The sequence below is a fragment of the Mesocricetus auratus genome, unplaced genomic scaffold, assembly GCF_017639785.1.
Source record: "Mesocricetus auratus isolate SY011 unplaced genomic scaffold, BCM_Maur_2.0 Super-Scaffold_100006, whole genome shotgun sequence".
NCBI lineage: Eukaryota > Metazoa > Chordata > Mammalia > Rodentia > Cricetidae > Mesocricetus > Mesocricetus auratus.
Window position 1 is genome coordinate 42406641 of NW_024429190.1, and position 24638 is coordinate 42431278.

The following is a 24638-nucleotide window of genomic DNA, read 5'->3' on the forward strand; positions in this document are numbered from 1 at the left end:
GAACAGAAACATGATCAAGCTCACTCACAAATTTCACTTGATTTTTCTAGAAGCATTATACATATGATTCAGGTCTCATATTCTTTTTTATAATTTGATGTCATAGACAAGCCTGAACTGGGAATATTTTAAAGCTACAGTCCTCAACCTTGATGAATGGTCTCTCTTCCCTATGTTATCAACCCTGCAATTGCACTTAATTAATAAAGGGAGTGCTTAACAGAAAGAACTAGTCTTTTGGAAATGGAAAGCTAATAATCATTAGTCAACTTTTGGCATCTGTGGAGTGATGAAACCCTGAATTATAGGATATATAATAGTTAATTACCCAGAAGTGCACCCCGTAAGAGGCCCATGCTGTGTCTGGCAATGATACCTCTGAACCCTGGATGTACTTTTGGAGCCACATATGCTGGTTCTGGAATGCACACATCCCTGGGGATGCCCTCATCTCAATAGGCTCTGCTTGACATCTGCTGCTTTCCACCACTGCCTTCCAAGTCTACAACTTCTATGTGACTGTGTGATTGACAATAGTTACAGTACATGCTTATGCCATCACTGAAAGAAAGACTAGGAAAAAGAATTTTTAATAACTTCCATCGGAATATTCACAGACTTAAAGCAGGGAACTCCCTGATGGTGCCAGGCTGCAAGAAAAAAAAACAGCAAATGTGCACTGACTAGGTGGTTAGCAGGGATAGGGTGCTGAAATGTTGACTGAGTTGCAATGCCAGCTGATGTCCCAGTTCAGAAAAGAGAAGGGGGTCAAGGAAATGTGTGAGTGACCTCTTGCCTTTGTTCTTGATTTAGAAGCTGAGTGTCCTGGAGCAGATTACTCAGTCTCTTCAGTTCAAACCATCAATCTGCCTAGAGTCCCTGATTCCCTTCTTGCTTGCCAATAACACACTTCACAGGTCAGCCAGCCTCTGCTTTTTATAACATAAATTTGATTATGCAGTTTGGGCTCTAAATCCCTCCAGTGACTCTCTAAACAGGATACAACAGCCAGCATCAACTTACAGTATTCACTCCCTGCCTAGATGCCCTTCCTGGCCCTCTTTAAGCCCACCCTCACTGATTGTTCTTCAGTTTTTTCTGGCACACTAGCACAGTCAAACTTATCTTGACTCAGGTCTCCTGTGTTTACTATTTGGAGGGCCCTTCCTCCAACCACAACAATCCTGAATCCTGGACTACATCCTACTTTCTGCACAGTAGTTACTTTCCCATACTTTCTCTCACCACCCTATCTACACTAATCACTACTGAAAACTTTTCATAGTAGCCTCATTTAAAAAGTATTAGTCCTTACCAATGTCTAAATTACTTCATTGGTTTATTCAGCAAGCTATTCTTTTCTGTATGCCCCACTTAAAAAAATGTGGAGTGCATGATGATCCCCACACCCATGCAGAATTTTACAATTGCTCCCAGATCATTAATCAGCTTTCTATGCTGTGTGCCAAACTCCTGAGCTTCTGGCTCAATTCTTTCTATCTTCTGCCTAATTTCAGGCTTCCCTTTGCCCCACTTCCTTGAAATTTGAGTTTCTTGTCATGTGTTTGAGCAGATGGAACCTCCCACTTCCCTGAAACAGATGGCATCCTGCATGGCTAGTGTAGGCAGAGTACGGCTAGCCTGCAAGTTGAGCACATGATCACAGTCTGCAGGGCTGTGAAGTTCAGGAGAAACTGAGTGGAGAAATGGGTATAAGAAAGATCAGACACATGCGGTGGGCTAGAAGTCAAGTGGAGAAAGACACAACAAACGTAACTATGGGGTGAAAACAAGCCAGCTAGTCAACTTTGTCTCTGAAAGCAGATGGCATACTCTCTACCCAGAAAAGTCCTCTTACAATTGGACTTCCTCTTGACCTTTAGCTAAACTGACTCTTGTTAGTTAAAGCGAGGAAGTCCTCAAACAGAAAGCAAGCATCTGCTAAGAATTCCTCAACACAGCCCTTGATCTGAATGTGCTTATAGGTTAGGTAACCATCTTCGGGCTCCTTTACTTTTAATTATCTAAACTATCCAGATAATCACTTGCATTTCACTTTGCTAATGGAGACAGAGGCATGGTCCTGTGAGCTGTGGTCTGGATTAGATTCAAACCTTTGTCCTTGTGGTATCTGTCACCATGGGTTCTCTACTGCCTATGTAGGGAAATAAACACCCCTGACTAACCTTGTTTATTTCCATCTTGATATAGAAAACAAATCTCTTTTTCCTCATTCCATAAGGAGATATAGGCATCCTACTGTCTTATCAAAGGACTCCCCAGGTCCCAGGACTGATGAAATGTAGGTTATGCCAGTGGGTGGGCAAGGGGTGGTCAGTTTCATAATCCTTCCATTCTGCTCAGTTCTTTGTAATTTATGGCCTTTACCCTTGTTTCTCCAAATCATCCTTCCTCCCTGATCCTATGCTAGGGTTCCTCTCTCTCTCTCTCTCTCTCTCTCTCTCTCTCTCTCTCTCTCTCTCTCTCTCTCTCTCTCTCTCTCTCTCTCTCTCTCCTCTCTCTCTCTCTCACACACACATACACATACACACACACACACACACACACACGCAACTGGAGTAGTGTTATATAATCTCTCCACCTTTGGGACAGGAGAAATGAAGTTCTTTTTCATGTAGGTGGAAGACACAAGTGTTGCTCTGTTTTAAGATGAGCTCCTGGAGAGGGACAAACCACCACCCCAACCCCTGATCAAGTGAGAGATAATACCCAGAAATAACCAGATTATTGCTTGGAGGTATGGCACTAATAAAATTGCAAATAACAGAAACGCTCTGAGCTGCCTGGTAAGTAAAGGAGAGTTCATTAGATAGCAGTGTTTCTTCATTGAGCCAATGGAGCAGACTTCAAGAACACCCTGTGATGCTGGGGTGAAAGTGTTATCTGAGCCTGACTACCTCCTGTTTCTTGTCTTTGTGTAAACTGCATCTAGATTATTTTCATACTCTCACTTCTCTTTTGCCATTAGCTCTTTGTCTACTTCTTAACCCTACTCAAACATCTGGCTTGACCACCTTGCTGTGATTCTCACGTCCATTTGGAAGAAAGATGACCAATGAGGCTTCCCAGTGTACCTGTTACAATCCCAGCTACTGAAAGTAGTATCCCAGAACAAAGATTTGACAACTCCATGTTTGAACTGGTCAATGAAGGACAGATAGTTTGAAATGAAAAATAGCCAGTCCTGTGATAGTATGAAAGGAAGTCATGAGGTGACAGAGTAAGAGACAAAGACAAGTACCACTTGAAATCATGATCTACTGAGTCATTTACTTAGCAAAATGTCTTATAATTTGTGAGTAAATTTATGTACATCATACCACTTGCCTAATGGGTTTCATCTCTTTTGAAAACAAAGAATAGCATTAGAAACACAGAAATAGTTGAAAGTCTTTCTGTCTGTATAATAGACAAGACATTGCTATGAGCTCTACTTAACTAAATATAGAAAATTGCTATTACTATTTTATTTATGTTAAATGTCTTGGTACTCAATGTGCTTACCCACAAGCACGTTGTGTTTTGTTCTACATCATCAGCTTTCATATGCTAGAATCCTGATGCCACTGAGTCCAATGGGAATAAAGAATTAGAAAATAGCAATGCATAAAATAAACATCAACTGCTGTTTAGCTTTTAAGGCTATTTTTAGGGCTAAATTCACAGTGTTTTCTTCCTTCCTCCTCCTCTCTGCTTCCTTATGTACTTGTTTCAATATCCCCTATTCGGTGACGATATGGATAAGGTGCACAGAGCAAAAGTAGGATGCTGAAGATGTTTACACTAAATGGTAGGCACACTATATAAACGTGTGTCTGTCTAAACAGTACAAGAGGACCAAGGTTCATCTTGCCATTTGTGTCTGATGGAACAAACAAAAAAGGAGGAGCTAAATCTTTCATTATAGACCAGTATACATCAGAAGTCCTTTATGGAAATTTCTGGAGTTTTAGTCATTATTGCCTTTCCAATTATGGGCTGTGAGGGTGGTTTCTTTCCCCCCTCTACAATTAGCAGTAGCTGTGGTTCCCTTAAGAGAAGCACTAAAAATTCTCTGTTCAACAAATGGTAGTCTTGCTGCCACCACAGGTGTGTGTGTGTGTGTGTGTGTGTGTGTATGTGTGTGTGTGTTTGTGTGTGTGTGTGTGTGTGTTTACTACAAGAGTATAGAGGCTATTCTGAACATGTTCCAGGGATTGTTTGCAAGGAGGTGGATATTTTCTTCCTAGAAGTATCCGTAAATATCTTTTCAGGGTCAACTACTATACAATTCTAATAAATAAGAGGCTAAAACAATTTTTCATGAAAAGGACATTTTCTTTTTCATTATTAGTAGACATACTCTATATTTTCAAAATCTTACCTAGGGTATAGATTTTAATTTTGGTCTTTTGGCTGTTCCTGTTTCTACATTGTTCTTATTCTCCTATTTCTTCTGCAACCTTGAGAGCATTTTTGAAAAGGGAACTGTGTTTCTGTATCTTTAGTGTTTGTTCTCCAAATGAGATTTTCGTATATTAAAGGTATGTATCTGCTTTCTCTCTCTCTCTCTCTACTCTTACTTAAATTTAAATCCTTACTGTTCTCTTCTGGTGAAAGAAATAAATGAATAGCTTTAACTGAAATTAATTCTTCTATGATGATTGGCGGACTGTTCTGTGGTTACCATTGTCAGAAAAGCACTAGCGAGGATGTGGCTATGTAGCCCATCTGATCACTCTCGCAGCCACTACTGGAAAGGGACACATTAAAAGGTTTATTGAGCGACAGTACTTTTCTGAAGAACTGAAATTGGTAATGACACAGGTCAAAGAATATGATGGAAATTGAGGTTTTGATTTCTGCTGGCTCACATAGAGGGAAACTTGTGCTTTAAAGTCCACATAGAATGAAGGAATTAGCTGTGCTTTGAAACCATTCTTAGATCTCCTTTTAATGTAACAACCTCTTCATAACATAATAGAACTCTGTGTGTATAATCATTTCATCTAATGCACTGTTGTAGAGAAGGGGGTCTCCATTAAAGCACATCAGACAAACTCTGAATTCATCAGAATGTGGATTCACCTCCACACTGGCTCATACAGTTTTATGTTCACCAACTCCACATTGTGGAGAACCCTTTGCTGCCTAACAGATTCTGAGCACAAAGTGAATAATATCTTTCACCCTAGGCTTCTAACATGTGACATAATTACATTTTACATGCTGTATTTGCAAAGGGAAATTCAGAAAGTTTAAGTGATTCCAGCTCCTATTATTTTCTGCCCTCATTAAGCTTGCAAAGTTCTGCCCAAGCCATATCTGGAAAGAAAACAAACTGTGACACAGATAACACCATCCATCTGGGTCACTGCTGCAGTTCTCCTGGATCCATCTGTGCTGATATGAAACACAGGGGCTGGGGGTGCCGATTACCTTGCTGTTGACAGTTGGGTTCACCTTGATCTCTTTTCTGAACTCCCATAATGTTTACCCTGAATTACACACCAGGATCTCCATCATTCACTGCTCCATGATATGGTTCATTTTGTTGGTGTTGTTCATTTGTTCAACTGGCTGAGACATTCACTATGGGAAAATATTAATCTAGTCCAGTGTATCTTTTTTCTTCTAAATCTTGTGTAGATTCTTCCACTTATTTGAAATGAAAAAGAACAAGAACCTAAAGCCCTCTAATTGGGCTTAAGGCCCATTCAGTATGATAGTATTTATGCCTGCAGCTGTCACTTAGTCAACTATCCATTGCTGATGAGGTCATACACCCTAAAGGAGAACCTACTGCTACCACTTTGCTAAACCAGTATATAATGAATATCTGCATTCTAAATACTCACCCTAATACTCAGAGGTAAGTGTAGCTCTCGTGTCTCCTCAAATAAGCTTCTTTCTGTGGCAGAGAGAGGCCATTGCAGAAAGTCAAAACTGGTCAAAATGCAGAGAGTACCTGACCATGGCATGCCAACTGATACGTCTACAACACAATCTATATACCTGAGGATAATGGGACATTATGGATGAGTAGTTGGCAAGGTTGTAAGATCCAGAGGACCAGAGTGTCTGCAGTGAGATAGTTTCTTCTATATGTAACAGGGAAACATCACCAATAAAATCTCAATAATGTAATGGTGTGAACAAGATCTGCACAATAACAACACTGTTTGACATACCAACATGAATGAGAGAATTCTCATAAGCCCCCATTCCTAGATGAAGCACTGCAGGGAATTAATAACTGCCGAGATAAAAACAATCAATCTTCCCAAGAATGAGCACAACAGTAGGTTATATAATATCAAGTGCTGATTGCAAAGCACATGTTCATGTGAACAGTACTGAATGGACTCAATAAGCTGTATTTGTATATTTATATGTACATATATGTAAAAATAGTAATTGAAAAGGTCATTAATTTTAGAGGGGGGTCGTGGGAGGACCTAGAGAAAGGGGAGATGGGAAAATGATGCAAATTCATCACTCATGGATTCTCAAAAAGAAAAAAGAATGAATGAATTAAACTTGTGGGTTTTTGCAGGAAGGAAATTGTAAGTAAAACCTAGAAAAGAAGGCAAAAAGTGTGGTATTTCAAACAAATAACAGTCCAAGGGGCTTTGATCCTACACAAAGAACTGCAGGCAATTAACCAAATCTGGGAGAAATGGTGGAAGAGCACAATTTGTCCAGTGCCAAATGGTCATCCCTGAAAACATACATAGAAATAACATTATATGAACTTAGCAGGATATAGGAATATACATATATATATATACAAAATCACATATGCATACAATAGCAGTTAATGACGAAAGAGGCCATGAATTCTAAGGCAATATGTGAGGTGTTGGTGGTAGAAATGGGAAGGGATAAATATTATAGCTAAATTACCATCTCAAGCCAGGTGGTGGTGGTGCATGCCTTTAATCCCAGCACTCAGGAGGCAGAGGCAGGTAGATCTCTATGAGTTCAAGCCCAGCTTGATCTACAAGAGCTAGCTCCAGGACAGCCTCCAAAGCCAAAGAGAAACCCTGTCTTGAAACCCCGCCCCTGAAAAAATCACCATCTCAACAATAAAAAGAGTATGGTATTTATTAGGATTCCACAAATATTTCAGTTCTTCTTCAGGAAAATGACAGATTTTAAATTATCCATATGCTCTGAAATTGAGTGTGATCATGACTTCTTTTGGCCAATGAATATGAGTTAAAGCTGGGTGTACTGCTTTCATTAGGAGAATTTTTAAGGATCAATGGGCAACTCCCATATTCTTTTTGTCATAGTTTAGTGGTCACTAAGTATGTGGCTTACATAGATCTGCTACCACCTGGGGTCACTGAGGATCCACCATTAGCAGGGACCCTCATCTAGTCTTCACTGACTATGAAGCATATGAAATAGACTGACTTGATTTTGCCACTGTGATTTAAAACTCATTACTAAAACCAATTCTCAGTAAAGAATAAACAAATAAAAATTCCTACTTGAAGGGCATAGTTTGATGGATTCAGCATTTAACAAAGTTATGTAACAACCACCACAACCCAATTTCCAAACATCTCCAGAACAACATCATTTAGTAGATTGCATCAAAGAGAAATCTGTAGCCATCAGCTGTCATTCCCCATTCCACTCTCATTCTTCCAACCTTCAGTAATCACTGATATTCTTTCTGTCTTTATTAATTTTTCAAGGCCAATTATTTCACACAGAACTCACTCAATATGTGGTCTATTGCAGCTGGCTTCTGTCACTAAACACAATGTTTGTAAGGCTACTTATTAGTATTACATCATGATATGGATGTATATTTTTATATGGTTTATCTAGTCATCGTTTTATAAGCACTGTTCACTTTGGGGTACTTATGAATATTGCTGATACAAATATTTGTATAATGTTACTGTGGAGGTAGAAATTTTCATTTTTCTTGGAATGTCTCTAGGAATAGAATTGTTGGATGCTTTGTTAACCGATTTAACAGTTTGAGGAGCTGGCAAACTATTTCCTGAAGTGACTGCATCATCTTGCATTCCCAATGTGTGAATGTACCAGTTAGGATGTTCTAGTTTTTTTCACATCCCCACTAGCAATAAGAATTTTCATTGTGTGGCTTTTTTATAGTAGTATTTCAAATGCATATAAAACAGTGTCTCACTGTGGTTTTGACTAGCATTCCCCAAATGGATAATGAGACAGTGTTTCATGTAGTTATTTGTCATTTGTAAATATTTTAGAGAAATGTCTACTAAAATTCTTTGATAATTTTATGGTTAGCTTGTTTGTCTAATTATTGAATTAGAAGAGTTCACTACATATAAATTATATAAGTATTTTCCTATTCTGTATATTATCTTTTCATTTTACAAATATGATGAAAATATTAGAAAACTTCTATTCTAATTTTTCATGTGTATGTGTGTATGCGGTGTGTGAGAGTGTATGTATGTTTGTATATACCTAAATGCCTTTGCACATGTGTATACACACAAGGGAGTGTGGTGACCCAATTGTGATGTTGAGAATCTTCATTACTCCCCACCTAATTCATTGAAGTATGGTTTCTCAGTTGAACCTACAACTCTCCTATACAGCTGGTCCAGCTACCCAGCTTGCTCTGGGACTGCTCTGTCCCTGCCTTCTGGGAGTTGGAAGCACAAACAGATTGGCCCACCCACTCAGCATTTCTGTTGGTTCTGGGTATCTAAACTCTGATTCTCACACATGCAAGGCAAGCCCTTTCACTACTGACCATTTCCCTATTCTTACCCGCTAGTTTTGTTTCATAGTTGTACTTGTGCTGGAGTTAAGAAAATATAGTCTAATCCATGACCAAAATCTTTACCTCTACGCCTTCCTCTAAGAGTTCCTGTCATTTGCTTACACTTGAATCTCTCACTCCTACTCAGTACTTTCTTGTGTAGGTGTGATCCTGTCCCTAAATCCATTCTTCTGGTGCATTCAGAATCACTTGCTGAGACTATTCATCTTTCTGCCTTTGAATTATGCTGGTGCTTCTATACAAAATCAATGTATCATAAACATACGTCTTTATTTCTGGGCTTTTAATTCCATCCTCCCTATTCCGTTCTACATGTACCTATCCACCTGCCCATGCCACATTGTATTAATTATTGTAAGAAGTTTTTAACCTGGTAGTATCAGTCTCCATGCTGTCATTCTTCTTACCTTTTATTTGACCATTCTGTGCCTTTGCATTTCCAAATGAAATTTATGGTCAGTTAGTTAATGTTTTTAATGTCAGTCTGGCATTTCAGTGAGGATGACATGAACTCCACCACTTTGTTTGAGGAATATTGTTACCATGCAACACACTGAGGTTTCTAGTCCTCTCTAATGAGACATCTTTCCCCTTACTTAGAATTTTAATTTTTTCCAGCCATCATTTACTTTGGGGTGTACAATCCTTCTGCCTTTCTACTGCTGTTTATTCCTAAGCCTAGTATTTCTGATACTACTGTGAATGAAATTTCCATCTTATTTCCATCTTAATTGTTTTTCTATATTGCTACTGTTTAAATATAGAACTATAATTGATGTACAATACAAAATTATGTCTCTGGGACTTGCATTATGTGGCTCTGTCAAGGTCTTTTATTACTTCAAGTAATTTTTAGTGGGCTCATTGAGTTTTTCTACATGGAGAATCATGTTGTTAGACAGATTTACCCATCTAGGGCTTTGGCAACCTAAAGCCTTTTGTTTCTCTCCCTGTTCTCACCCCAGTAACTCGAGGTGGAACCTAAAAATGTAATGCCCAAAAGATTAACTTCTGAGACTGAGATTGACATAATCTTGCCTGTATATTAATCATTCAAATATTAAGAAGATTAAGATGAAGGTGGATCCGATTTCCCTCATTGACAAAATCAGCATAGATTTTTGGGAGAGCAGTATACATCAAATGAGGATGAACAGATAGAAATAAAGCCAGTTAGTATGAGAAAGTACAATATTGAATTTCATATCCAGATTTTATCAGAGTAACTTGTAAAGAAGAGTGAGAGAAAAGATATGGGAGTGTCTCAGTGATAAAACATTTACCTAGCATGGGAAAGCACACACACACACACACACACACACACACACACACAGACACACACACACACACACAAACAGAACAGAAAATAGTGTTTCAACTGCACATCTCTTGTCACCAAACAAATGAGACTGGATTATATTCAATTGAGTCGTTGGTCAAAGGGTTCCCATGGTAATCTCCGAACAATCCAGGCTGTTGCCAAGACAATAGGTTGTTCTCCACAAGTGACAGCAAGGCCACATTGCTGAAGACAACACCTAAACAACTCATTAAACATGGAGAGGTCAAGCTGGTGTCTACATAGAACCTTCACCCATAAGTTCTAATGTCTTTAATATGGGAAGACAGAAAGCAGGCTACCCAAAGAAATACATGGACACCAACCTAGCCACAAAACCTTTGATATACAATGTTGTCCTGCCTGTAAAATATGCTCAGGAAATGGTGGCATAAAGCTTGTAAGAGTAGCCAACCAATGCCTGATTGGACTTAAGGCCCTCTCCAAAAGATAGAACCCATATCTGGCACTGCATGGGTGACCAAGAACCAGAGACTAAATAGCCCAGAGATCTTGGGTAAAACCAAATACAACTGGTCTTTAAAAAAATAGTAGTCAGGTAGTGGTGGGGCAAGGAAGGTAGAGGCGGGTGGGTTTCTATGAGTTCACAGCCAGCCTAGTCTACAGAGTGGGTTTCAGAATAGCCAGGGCTACACAGGGAAACCTTGTCTTGAAAAAAAAAGGAAAAAGAAGAAATAGTGACCCCTAAATATAATCTGCTATATTTGTAGATCAGTGCCTTACTCAGCCATCATCACAGATACTTCTTCCTGCAGAAGATGGGAACAAATACAGAGACCCACAATCCGACATCATGCAGAGAGAGAAAACTTGGAACAAACATCTCTAAATGATACATCTCCATCAAATCCCTCCTCTCAGAGCTCTGGAACCCCACAAACAACGAAGTGGAAAGAGTTACAACACACAGGCGATGGGGGACACCAGGAGATCAAGGCCCTCTAAAACAACTTGAGCAAAGCTCAAATGAGCTCACAGAGACTGAAGCAGCAAGTACAGAGCCTACATAGATCTATGCCAGGTCCTCTGATTATATATTACAGCTTTCAGTCTAGTATTTTTATGAGACTCCCTAGTGTGTGAACTAGTGGGTCTCTGATTCTTAAGCCTTCTCTGGCTCTTTTCCTTCCGTTGGTTTACCTTGTCCAACTTCAATGTGATGGTTTTCATTTTACTTTATTATATGCTGTTCTGTTGTTATCTCTTAGAAGCCTGTTCTTTTCTAATGAAAGACAGAAAGAGAGTGGATTGGGATGGGAGGTAAGCAGAGGATGAACTGGTAGGAGTAGAGGGAGGGGAACCATAATCAGGACATATTACATGAAAAAAATCTATTTCCAATAAAAAGGGGAGAAGAGAAAATAAAGGTTAGGAACAAATTATATTGGGGAGTTGAAAATGTAGGTAGATCAATTAAGAGGGTCTTAAAATTGCCTAGAAAAGAAAGAGCAAGTGCCAGAACTTAGCAGCAATTGCTGCTGCCTGTTCCCAGCCCCCTCCACTGTTCACATTTGGAACCTCAACAATACCTACACTCAGGCAAGCCAGGCTTCTACAGCCTGGGCTCAAAGCCAGAAAGTATTTACTAGCTGCTGAGCACAAAGCTAACTGTGAGCCTTACCCGTAACTTCATTTTGATCTTGGGCAGTATGTTTCTTATGTTTTCGATTGCCTTCAATATTCTTCCATCCTTTCCTCTTTGCCACAACTCCAGGAGAATCAATTTGCTTCTCCCACCATTTCCATATTGCTCTCAATTATTTAATGCTTACCCATTTCATGTCTTGGCTAAAAGTTATACAAAGCAACACCAATATCTTCAACAGTCTACTACTACTGCTGTCCTGTGTGTGTGTTGTGTGTGTTGTGTGTTGTGTGTGTGTTTCTGCTGTCACATTTCTTGAGTCATGGCTGGTTCTCATTTCTAGCAGCGTAGTTCTTCACAGCAGCCTTTTACCCTCTTTTAATTGTTTTTCTAATCTGTTGTCAACCAGGAAAACCCAAGTTGTTTGAATTGTGTGCTCACATACACACAATTTTCCTGCTGCCAATTAAGTCAGAGAGACATAGAGAATTGTTGTTCTAACTTAGAAGGCAAAAAAATCATTTAATTCATCTTTTTTAGTGGTATCAAATATTCTGGGTGGAATGAGAGAAAAGATAATGTCCTGTAAATTTGCTCAGAGGATGTGAGCCAATCTTGATAGTTTGACCTTTGGAACATCTTATCTTGTTGTGAAGATTCATGAACAGCCTGACACTTAATATGTGATGGGCTTCCACTCTCCCAGGTTCCCTGAGCCCAGAAACCACAGTGATGGATGAAATGAGGCAATAGCACTGACCTTAGTATGTGCCCAGTGGCAATGGTACCCAGGTTGGTATACAACAGGCAGAGCTGGTAGTCACAGAGCACATTATGGTGTTCAGGATTTAATAGTATATACAGAAAGGCTTCCCTAGGCACTGTTCCCACCAAGATATATTGGCAGGATTCAGCCTGCTGACCACTTCTGGTCCCTTCCCATTTTCTAACCTCAGGTTTTCAGATATCCCGATAATTCTATTATAAGGCAATAATCTCCATTAAATTGTTCACCAACTTAAGAAAATTAATCAAAATTTTCCAAAACTCTGAGTAGAGCAGGTTCATAGTTACTTATTTTCCTACCTAGATCATACTCCATTTTGAAAGCCTCTTTACTCATACATTGAATTATGTTTATCATCTCATCCTTATTAACACACTGTTTTAACTTAACCCTTCCTATTTCCTATTATTATCTGAGTTAGTTACTTTGCTTTTTGTGATGAAACACCATGACAAAACGCAATTCATGGAAGAAAGTTTATTTGGGCTCATGGTTCCAGAGGGATTGGTGTCCATTATGACAAGGAGACATGGCATTATGTGGCAGGTATCATGGTGGGAACAGGAGACTGCGAGATTGCATCCTCAACAACAAACCCTTATCAGAATAGGAGTGAGAGAACTGGAATGGGGTGAGATTACAAACTCTCAGTACCCACACTCTGCCATATCCCCTACAGCAAGACCCCACCTCCTAAACCTCCCCAAACAGCATCACTCTCTAGGGACTGAATGTTCTAATACATGAATCTATGGGAAACATTTTTCTCATTCAAACTACCATACTACCTAGAAAGGCATTTATATTGTTTTAAAATAAGCACTCTGTATTGGTTACTTTTCTTGTACCTCTAACTAAACAACTGAAGGAAGGAAGGGCTTGTTTAGGCTGACAGCCTCTGAAATTTTGATCCACCATGTCATAGAGTGAACGATGTACTTCATGACTGTAGGAGTGTGCATAGAGTCTTGCTCTCTATCATGATATCAATATACATAACACAGACAACAGGACATAGACATGGAATGAGTGAATAAGTACTACCTTCAAAGACCTGCCCTTAGTGATCTTTCTACTCATTAAGCCTCAATTTTAATGATACTGTAGACACCCAAAAGATACCCATTAAGCCCCAACATTTGGTAGGCACAGTCAGGTCAGAGGAATAAACATTATGATGTTTTTGATGGTAGAAAATTTATGACAAGTATGTTTAAATAAAGGGGGGCAAATAGACAATTTTACACTCCTTCCTAAGACAAGCTACTGTGAATTTGACTTAAGTGTTTGTGTACCTGTAAGGAAATTTTCCAGAAGTTTGGAAGGATACATAGGCACACATCTGTGTGATACTAACATGAAATGTATTTATTCAATTACTTTACTGGGCACAAAGCTGGTCAGTCTTCCCCTGTGGTCTGAACTGTTGATCATGTCTACTCCATCCTGAGTATTAAATACCAGGGACTTGAGAAAGATGAGCATTCAAACTTTTGGGACAGATCCAGAGGTAAGAAATAGAGAAACAAGAATATCTCTTTCCTGGAGGACTTGCCAAGTTCCTGTCTCTAGATTTTTTAAATACTCAATTTCATTTTATATATACTCAACTCCAATTCTTCTCTTGAGTTTATATACTCCTAAACTCCTTGTCAATTTTAGTTTCTTTCAATTAAAATTGTTGACTTATGCAGAAGCAAGGCAATATTTAGTGTCTTTAATAATCTTACATATGGTTTAGAAAGTTGGGCTCAGTTGGAACAGGTGCTTGATCTCAAGCCTAATGACTTTAATTCAATCTTTGGGTCTCACTTAGTGGAAGGAAAGAACCTATTCAGCAAGGTACCTTCGTCTCTCTACAAACGCATGCTGGATATATACACACAACCTCCTCATATTAATAAATGCAATAATAATACGTATGATTATACTTCACAATAAAATATGCTATAATAAAATAATTTTATAGTATATTTTATAATGAAAAGCTGCACTCTATTTATTAGGGGAGGGGAAAAAAGAAATCTTCTAAGTTTTAAGTTTAGTAGAATGGGATAGTATAATGATTTTTCTTATGTTTAGCAAGAAATTGCAAGAGTAGAACCTGATTTTGAATAATTTCATTTATGCTTCTCAAACTCCAAAGGAATTGTAACATTCTGCATATACTCTTCTTCAAAGTGTAAATGATCTAACAATGCCTGCTTTTGGGTTTTCAAAATTTAGGCTAAAGGATAATTTGTATTTATGAAAGCAGATCCAGGAGCACACATGGTGCCACTGTATCTCTAATTCAGACTAAAGACCTATGGTGGGCTTGTTATCTTAAGAAGTCAATATTATTAAATAACAAACATAAAAGGATAAGATTAGAACAGGAAAAGAAGATGGTAAACCTATGGGATTTTTTCTTCAGAAAAGAGAACCCAAAGAATTGTGATGAGAGATTTGTAGAATGATCACTCATATCATCTTGCTAAATAGGAAGAATGGTCCAAGTCCGTTCGCATTGGTTTTAATCCACAGTTGCTGTCGGGCCTCTAGCTTTGCAGGCTCCAGTGAGCAGCACATCATGGCAAGCATCACGGTCAGAAGCACACCTCGGAGAAAGCTGCTCACATCCTGGCAGAAGTGGACGTTGTTAGAATTCCTGCTTTTCCTCCATGTTCTGCCACTTAGATTAACTACTCATTCCAAACTCTAAAGTGCTGTGGCTTTCACACCCTTGGAGAGTGGCTATGAGATATGACAGAAGCAGAGAGGGAAGAGAAGAAACAAACTACAGTCAACGTTTATAGGATAAATATCCAAGAAAAACCTTTGTTCTATCACAGAATGTTTGTAGATAAGAGTGAATTCAACACATAGTCAAGATTAACAGGATTCTAATTGCATACATACAAAGCATTTAAACAATGAGAAAAATATAAAATAAGCGACCCAGGCAACATATAAAACATGTGGGCTATGCCAGTACGAAAAAGCTTAAAAGGAAGAATTTCTTACATTTTCTTGCAGACTTGGCATTGCATAATGAAAAGACATCATCTACTAGAATGGTGAGATTAATCTGGATCAGGTAGCTTGTGTTTATTAGCTATGTATGCTTAGACAAACCTGGATTCTCTCAATCACTTGTACCCACTGCTCCTACTTGGATTTGAAGAAATCTCCCAAACACCTGTGGGGTAAAGGCTTAGTCCCTGTTCCTTTTGATGTAATAACAAAAAATTCTTGAGACATGGAGCCTAGGGAGGTTTTAGCGATTGGGGTCATGCACTTGCAGGAGGTCAGTCTCTTCTCTCTTTCACATCGAGTCATAAAGTGAGCACCCTTGCCTCACAATGCGTTCCCCTATCCTCCACCATAATGCGCTGGCCCTCATTGACCCAAAAGCAGCATGGCTAACTCATCGATGACTCAAACATACAATCTGTGAGTCAAACTAACCTTTTCTCCTCACCTCAGATGTCTGTCATACTAGAGGAAAGCTAAATCACCCATCTATCAAACCAAGTTCTTAATAAGATCCAAGGATGTAGAAATTGATTTCTGATCCAAACAGAAGGTAATATAAATAGATGATGTAATGAGCACTGCCACCTAAGGAGAGTGTTTTGCACTTGGTGTGACTTAGTTTGCAGAACAATGGGCATGAATTTTATACAAATGATTTTTTTCAATATAGCCAAATGGATCTTATCGGTTGGTGGTCAGGTAATATATTATCATTGATGTGTGGCTTGGTGTTCAGGAATCTATTAAATTTGGTGACACTGCTAATGCTTCTTGAGCTGCTTTTCTACACAGAAATTGATATGTGGAATATCTAATGCAGAACTTACCTCATGGGATTAGAAATAAAGTGAATTAGCATGTATGAAAGTACTTCATAAGAAAACACATTTCTGCAAATAGGTGTCAGGTGATGGAATAAGGTTTCTAAGGTGCATATCTGAGATTGTTGTAGCGGAGAAATCCTGGTAGCTGTAAAGTGAAAATAAAACTTTTAATTTAGAAATATGAAATAATGGATTATTTTTATCTCAAAACTTACTTTCCTCTACTTTGGGTGACATGCATAGTGCTCTCATTGCAACGTGTTTACAAGGTTGTAAGGAGACCGATCAAAAAATACATTAAGCAGATTTGGAAGGGGTGGGTATAAAGTTAGAATTTCTGAGTCATGAAAACATCAGCTAGCGCTTCCTGAAAGGTGTAACTTTATTTAAAACTCAGCTGCTGCATTTTCTCTCATGCTGCAGACACCTCTGAATCAACCATCTATGTTGACAAATTGTTATGCTGACAAATTCTCACATCTACTGAACATTTCCATTTTGTAAACAAGTAAGTGGGTTCTTGATGGTCCAGCTCATATCCTGCGCTGGAACTTTGGGAGGTAGAGTCTTGGCTTGAGTGAACATGTATTATTCATTTCTCACATTAGCAAGGCAGAATCAAATATTTATCACCAAATCAGAAAGCCACTGGGAGCATGAATGTAATATCGTATATGAGATCTTGCTTCAAGCTTGGGAAACACAAACAGTGCATGTCTGACTCCATTGGCTTGAGTCCCTGAGACAAAATGGAAATATGTGTTTGTCTGGCTTACTTCATAATACTTTAAAATTACCTCCCCCGGCCCCCGCACCAACAGCTCAAACACAGAACAGCAAACCAGTTCCTGGTCAGAATATTTGATTGACACAGACTGTACACTCATGTCCAAAAGGCTAGACATCCTACCCCACAGACACTTGCTCAGCCATGTTCATTGCTGTTCTAGTCACAATAGGCAAGAAATGGGAACAACCTAAATTTCCCTCAACAGATGAGCCGACAATGAGAATGTGGTACATATGCACATTGGAACACTCTTCCGCTATTAAGGAAAATGAAATCATGGAATCTTCAGGTAAATGGATGGATGGATCTAGAAAAGAGTATATTAAGTGAGGTAACTCAGATCCAGAAAGACAAATGTGACAAGGACTCGCTCATCTGGGACCCCTAGCTCTAAATCCTCAGATGTGAGTATACAATATGGAGTGACCACAGAGATCAGGAAATTAGAAAGGAACCACTGATGTGGCCTGGAGAGGGGAAATTGTGTGATGTAAGTGATACAAAATGGAAAATGGAGAGGGAGTTCCCCTGGAGAAGGGAGAGGGAGACCAATATGGAAGAAGAGAGAGATGTGGGCTGTTTGATAAAGCCTCAATGAATCATCTTATTTGTATTTAGCTAAAATTATAAATAATAAATATAATATGCATCATATGTGTTGCATATGCATTGTATGTATGTATATATGCATCATCAAGGAAGATATGCTACTTGTGCTGACAATGCTCCACATAATAACCATGTGCTTACAAAAATCCCACTTCCAGGCACAAGAAACCTCCTTTCTTTGGTCAGGGTAACCCAAGTGACTCCCAAACCAATCTAGATTATTGTTTATTGCCTTTGGTTGTTTCTCAGAGGTTGAAGACCCCACACACTAGTGGTACATGACTTGCATTATTTAAGCTGAATTTAGCCTGAAAGTTTCTGCTCTGCAGTCTAACTTCCATGGTACCAGAAAATTCTACACTAGCTTCCAAGGGAGGGAAACAATCACTTGTTCTACTCAACTGCAACATCTATGAACTACAATAAAGACCAGCGTGGCAATATATCCCTGAATGTTCAGTAAATGGCCCTCACATGTTGGCAGTCACCAAGAGCTGTATAATTTGACTTAAGGTCCACACAACAGGAGTGAAATCATGCCTACCTAGTACTAGAAACCTAGCCATCTTCACAGGGATACTGATGTCATGTATCTTAGGAGAGAAATCTGCTAGCACCTATTTGACAGATGAGCTTAATCCCCAAATACATTCTGAGTCTTATCTTTATACCCAGGAATGATTGTAACTACCACCCCTGATCAAAGAAACTTTCCTTTACAGCAAATGGAGACCAGAAGAAAAATCCACAATTAGATGCAATGCAGAAATAATATTGTGGGGAGCCTAGCCCCAGTGAACACATCTGCATCACAGCTCCTGCATTTATGGCTCAGGGAACATCAGGAAAGAGGGGTGGAAAGGTTTCTAGAACCAGGAGACCAGAAAGTCTTCTGGAAAAGGATGTATAAAAAAGACCAGAACAAATAGCAATGTCAATAGATAAGCTATTAGGACGAGAAACGGTAAAATTTTCATGGAGTCCCACCTAGACGAAGAATTACATCAACTAATGCCTGCTGAGAGAGAGAGAGAGAGAGAGAGAGAGAGAGAGAGAGAGAGAACTAGCCTCTCCCACAAATGAGGCCAATACAAAGTGCTCAGCCATCAAACCATATACACACATATACACAGAAAAGAAAAATCGACTAGGTGGATAGGTGGACTATATTCAAATATTTATGCATACTTACACATACATATATGTAATAGTAATGAGAAAGAGTATCAATCTGAGAAATCACTGGTGGCAGAAGTTGGAGCAGAGCACTTGAGGGAGGCTGAAAGGAAGAAAGCGAAGTGGGTAAAGCTTTTTTAAAGTGTATAAAAATAAAAGTAAATGAATAACAATTTTAAAGATGGTGTACAGGGGACAAAAATGGCTAAGACATGATGCTAGACTGGAGATAGGACATGCTAGGTGAAGACCCTTAATGCAATATAATTAAATGAGATAGTAATTAAAGCTTAAAACAGTGTGTACCATATAGGCAGCACTCAATATAGCACTAGATATTGTCTTAATGGAATGGCGATTTATTTCAGGGTCGTTAACTTCTATATCGAGGAGGTTATGAAGTCTATGAGCAAATGGCTTTTTTAAGCCCAGTGCATGAAGGGTCCTAGCATTGACCTGACCTTCCCACAGGTCAGTATTATAAAGGACTGGGGTCGCTGAGTGCAGAAAATGGAATGGTCTTAGACCCATGTTTCGTGACTTCTTTTTCTTTCATTTCTAGAGGTTTTAGATTCTCCTGCCTGCTTCTGGAATGGTATTGATTTCCCAGTGGGATCTTAATGAAAACTTTTTTAAAAAAGGAAATAAAAGTCAGAAGAGTGAGGACTCGTGTGAGCATCTTGAAAGCAGAAGGGACAACCAGCCTTCCACAACTGTCCATGAGGTCTGGGCAAGCATTGTCCAGGTCGTTAAAAATCTCAGCCAAGGCCAGACTCGGGAAATTAGAAAACAGACTTACTATGTTGCAAAAAATCTTTGAAAAGAGCATCAATACTGGGATTCTGGTTCTAGTATAGACTGATTATATGACCTTGTATTAGTAATTTCTAGTTTTGCAGCCTTGTTCATTCATGTGCAAAATTGAACAGCAAGATGCTAAAATGTTTTAAACAAAGACAAAAAACTAAGTAGCCTCCAAAATTTGGACTTTATATAATGATCAATCAGTAATCTAATTCCTCGAGCTGGGAAATTATAGGAATTAACACTAAAATCTTTCCATGATGGCTGGCCTCCCCTTTGTCCCATCTACATGCTGAGATTAGTCTTTGTTTTCAGACCATTAAAATGAGATAGATTGGGAGATATCAATGAAGGGGGGGTGATGGTATGTGAGGTGACAGTAGGTGACTCTGTATTTAGCAGACCCCTCCCCACTACTCAAAAGTTTCTCTGTTCTAACTCAGCAAAGGTGGTCATGTAGAGACTGCACTGCAAACAGTGACAAAGCTCTCTGCAGACCTGGTCTGCAGTGACACAGGCAGATGCTAAACTTCAGCCTGTCTAGAAGTTAATTAGGTTACAAAGGCTGCCAAAAATTCCAAAGTCATTCAAAGAAAATCCAACACCAAAGCAAGTTTTGAACCAAAGGTCAGGAAACATGACTGCTAATCTCGATTCTTAGAACAGAGACATAAATAAGGGGAGGGGAATTTGGGCAGGTGAATTTCTTATCCATGTTTTATAACAGCTGGCAGATGGAGCATAATGTGGTCCTGGCTCCTTTCCTGTGATAGACATGTCTTCACAAGGGCTGGAGCAGAGAGCATCTCTGTTCATTACCTGGTCCAGGATTCTCAGTGCATACCCAAGGGACATGAAGGATGAAAATTTCTGCATGTGGCTCCCGATTGAGTACCTTCCCACTTGGAAACCGTGACTCTGGAGAGATCCTTTGCTACAGTGAATTAATCGAATAGATGGCTGGGTTTTATTTGGGGCTTCTTCGTGGGTTCTGTAAAATTATCACAGTAGCCAGTATTGTCTGTTCCAGGCTCTCCAGAGTAGTTTGAGTCTTAAAAACCTAGAGACGCATTTCCTCCAAAGAGGTTACCCCGGAATGTGTGCTGGGTGTGGGTACTCTAAGACTATAAACAGCAGAACACAGGACTTCACTGCCACCAGCAGGACCCAGAGGAAGTGCAGGCGCTGGGGACGCCAGAGGATGCCTGGCATAGGAGTCTTCAGGTGAGAAGATAAACTTGTCATGGAACAAATGTTGATTTTGTTTTGCTTTATTTTATTTCGAGACAGTGTTTCACACCTTAGTCCAGGCTGGCCTGTCCTGGCAATAGCAACAATCCTACGGCCTCAATTTCTAAGAGCTGGTAACTACAAACGTAAGCCACCATGCCCAGCTAAGTCTCTGGGGATTGGAGGTTCCTGCCCCAAACTCAGAATGAAGCATCTGAAGCCCAAATTCCAACCCAGGCTCCAAATACTCTACTCTCTGCTGCATCCCGACCCAAGCCACAGAATCACACTTATTTCCTCTCTGGGGTTTGCAGGGTTTCGGAGAGTGACAATAATTTTACAACTGGACTTATGTGCATCACATACCACTTGGGACCCTGAGAAGTTTCAGCTCCTACCCTTACCCCTGGAAGCACAGTCTGGGGCTGGTTGGATCTGCCTCAAGTGAAGTCGACTCTTGCACTGCCTTGAAATCTTAACTGCAAACAACCCACAACCTCAGGCCAGCTTGAACACCTGGACCCCAAACTGTGGTTCCCTGCACTTTTCCAGAAGTGGGGCGTGGCTGGAGGTCTCCCTCTGGGAAGTCATAGCCTCCCGTGGGGCCAAAGCTTACACACACTGCACAGGGTTCCCAAAGTCCTGGAAGCCTCCTTGCTCCTGAGCCCGCAGGAGGGCTAACAGCCAGGGAAGGCATCTCAGCAGGAGCAGGAAGGCTCCACGGGTCCTTTAGAGATCTGGGGGGGGGGGCTGCCCGCAGAGATTTGCTCGCAGAAAGGGTCTGCCACCACGCGGGGAGGACCACGTGAGCATCGTGGCTTAGCTATAAAAATCTCCTGATTCGCACGAGCGTGCGGAGAGAGCGCAGAGGCGAGACGCGGCCTCCCACGCCACGAGAGGCAGGGAGACTGTGACCCTCCTCCCTCAATGTCCGGAGCTCTGATGCTCCAGCCCCTCGTGGGGTGTCGAGGCGCGCTGAACTTTGGGGACTTGGCAAAGGCGTACAGACGCCCGCGCGACTGGATTCCCGCAAACGCTCGGGGCTGGTTTGACCTTTAGGAGAGTTGGAGGGGGGATAGGAGGAATCTCCGGCAGATCGATCTCCTGTCCTTCACTGACAGAGCAGCCGGGATTTCTGGAGCGTGTCCTCGGAGGAAGCCGGGAGGTTCCCGAGCTGCCCCCAGCCCGCGCGCCCACACCTCAGCCACCCCGTAAGCCGCTTTAATTCTGCGCTGAGGGAGAGGCGAATCCAGACCGACTCCCGCCACCGGCTCCTAAACTTTGACCTGCTTGGGTCGCCTGTCGGGTCCCTGCGGAGGGCGAGGCAGGGGCATGGCTACGAGCTCCAAGAGCCAAATGGGCTCTTCCCGGCGCAACCCGGCCCCGCCCGCGTAGCACCCTCCACGCTGACCTCCCGCGCTGCGGCGCCGAGCCTTGGACCAGAGCCAAAACAGTCCTTAGAGGTGCGGGAGGCGACCGCAACCCCGGGACCACAGGGTCCCTATGGCCACCGCCCGCGGGCGGCTGCTGAGCGCCACGGAGCTTACGGGCTGCGCCCGGGGCTCGGAGCCGCTCTGAGCTGCTGCGCCAGCCGCCGACGTAGCCCTCGCGGGGCCGCGGAGGGTCAGGGATCCCAGGAACAGAAGTGGTGGTGGCAGCTGATCCTCCCACAGGGCGATGTGGCCGGCCGGAGCGGGCACCAAGCTGCCCTGTCCCCGGGACTCCGCTCTCCGGCGGGCGGCGTTCTCCGGGAACCTTACCGCCCTGCCTTCTCACCTCGTACCCGCTGGCCGCAGCGTCAGAGTCTTCATCAGCGCCAACCCTGAAGGTAAGTCCCTTGCCCCTGTTTGTCTGTCTGTTGATCCTTCGATCGGTGCGGGGCCAAAAGTGTGTGGGGCCTCACAGCCAGGTGCACGCTGCACCCCCTGCGCTCCCTGCCTCCTGCCGCAGCAGCCCGGAGCGCGTGGGAATTTCATTGCAATCACTTCTTTTTCTTTAACTCATCCGCTTCCCTGTTGACTTCTAGGACACACTTGTCTTCCCTGAGTCAATCTGAGACATAGCCGAGGCATTGTTAACAGGCGCTTTCTAGAAAATCTTTCTGCCTCTTCCATCCACTGCCGTTCCTCTACCGGTTTCTTTCGCCTGATAATCACAAAAGATAGCTGTAAGGGGGCTACCTGCGCCATATGTCCTCATCCAGGTGGCAAGCATGTTCCTTGGAGCACAGGTCTTGCAGGTGGGAAGGGCGGTGGAGGTCGAGGGGACCAGGGATCTGGGCGGTCCCAGGCCAGAGTGGCACTCACCCAGCAATGAATTGGTCCTGGAAGGTTCAGATGAGCTCATCTCTGCTGGGTGTCAGTCTCCTGGGTGGAGTTCCTGCTCGGGTCAAGCTCATGCTAGGTGCTCACTGGAAACTTGTTTCCAGGCTTTTGCAGTCACCATGACAGAAGCAGTTTTCAGTTCTTAAGGTTAACTTTTGTTCCCAGTGGGTGGTGAGAAAAGGGACCACACGTTTCACAAACAGGCTAAGACTTCAGGTGAAACGGGGGGAGGGGTGACCCTAAGGAGAGTTTTATAAATCTGTAAGACTGGTGTACGCTAACAAGCCTTGAGCCTAATTTTTAACAAAACAAATTTTGTTCTGTTTTGTTTAAACTGAAGAGTTCTCTCCGTTGAATGCTCAAGGCTCTGGTTGCTTGTAAAATACATGCTGAGAAGACAGAAAAAGTAACTTTATAGAAACAATCACTTCTAAACGGGAGAGGGTGCACTATCGGAAATTACTGGTAAAGCTTTTGTGGTCACAGTGGAATTGAGGAAAGAATCAAATAAGTAACACACCACAATTAATAGGAGAGTTCTTTGGTGGGGTGGGGTGGGGGGGAGGGGAGTGTTGCTGATTGCCCTTCTCTGAATTTACAACTCACTTTCACCAAACTGAATAAAGTGCAATTTTAGAGAGATCTGGTGACATTAAACACCATTCCTTATCAAGCATGCCATCTGGGACTTCGACATGAAATCTGCATTAAATGACCCTAAAGTGAGGAGCCTCATTCAAGTTAAGGTTCAGGAAAGTCCCAGCAATAATGTCTGAAAGAACTGTATTAGATAATGTTTAGTCCTGAAATTTTCAATTATCCAAGACTTTCTTAAATGCCACTAGAATTGCTTGTCCTGTTGTGACACCAGCTAAAGCACTGCCTTTTCCCTTAAGCAAACTGCTTCTAAAATACCATGGGAGTTCTGATAATGTTAGCTGTGGTTCATTTGCTTCTTACTTTAAATGTGCGTTTTCTAGGGTTCCGTGGTAATGGTTCTATATTGTCAGCTCACTATGGAAATTGGAAAGGGGTTAATCTCATTTTCGTTACACCTGTGCCTGCTCATTATTCTTCCAACTCTCAGCTTAGTTGCACTAAAAGCATGACATACACTTAAGCACAGGAAAGCAAACACAAGGGAGGCATCAGCCATGCCTCTTGGTCACTGATTTTGCTGGATGGCTTCCAGGCTGATCTTAAAGGTCCAGAAATGTGAAGCTTACTTGAGAAGGAGGACTTTGAATTTTATCCAGACTGTCGAGCCAAGGGCATATTGAAAATAGGCAGAGATGGGCATTTTTAATGCTCTCAGCCTGAAGCCTTAAAACTCC

At 41.3% G+C, this 24638-nt stretch overlaps 1 protein-coding gene and 1 long non-coding RNA gene across 2 annotated transcripts in view; one reads left to right on the top strand and one right to left on the bottom strand.

Moving 5' to 3' along the window:
- Positions 1 to 12991: 12991 nt before the first annotated feature.
- LOC106021492 lies at positions 12992 to 23482 on the bottom strand. The gene is made up of 4 exons (XR_001196749.3): positions 22757 to 23482; positions 18963 to 19049; positions 16375 to 16516; positions 12992 to 15265 (listed from the first exon to the last, which is right to left on the bottom strand). It is a non-coding gene; the product is annotated as an uncharacterized LOC106021492 (long non-coding RNA).
- The window catches only part of Nwd2 (NACHT and WD repeat domain containing 2), a 156314-nt gene continuing 153515 nt past the window's right edge, over positions 21840 to 24638 (top strand). The window contains exon 1 of the mRNA XM_005074389.4: positions 21840 to 22808. Coding sequence (XP_005074446.1) covers positions 22658 to 22808 — 151 coding nt within the window. The 5' untranslated portion in view covers positions 21840 to 22657. The remainder of the gene's footprint in view (positions 22809 to 24638) is intronic.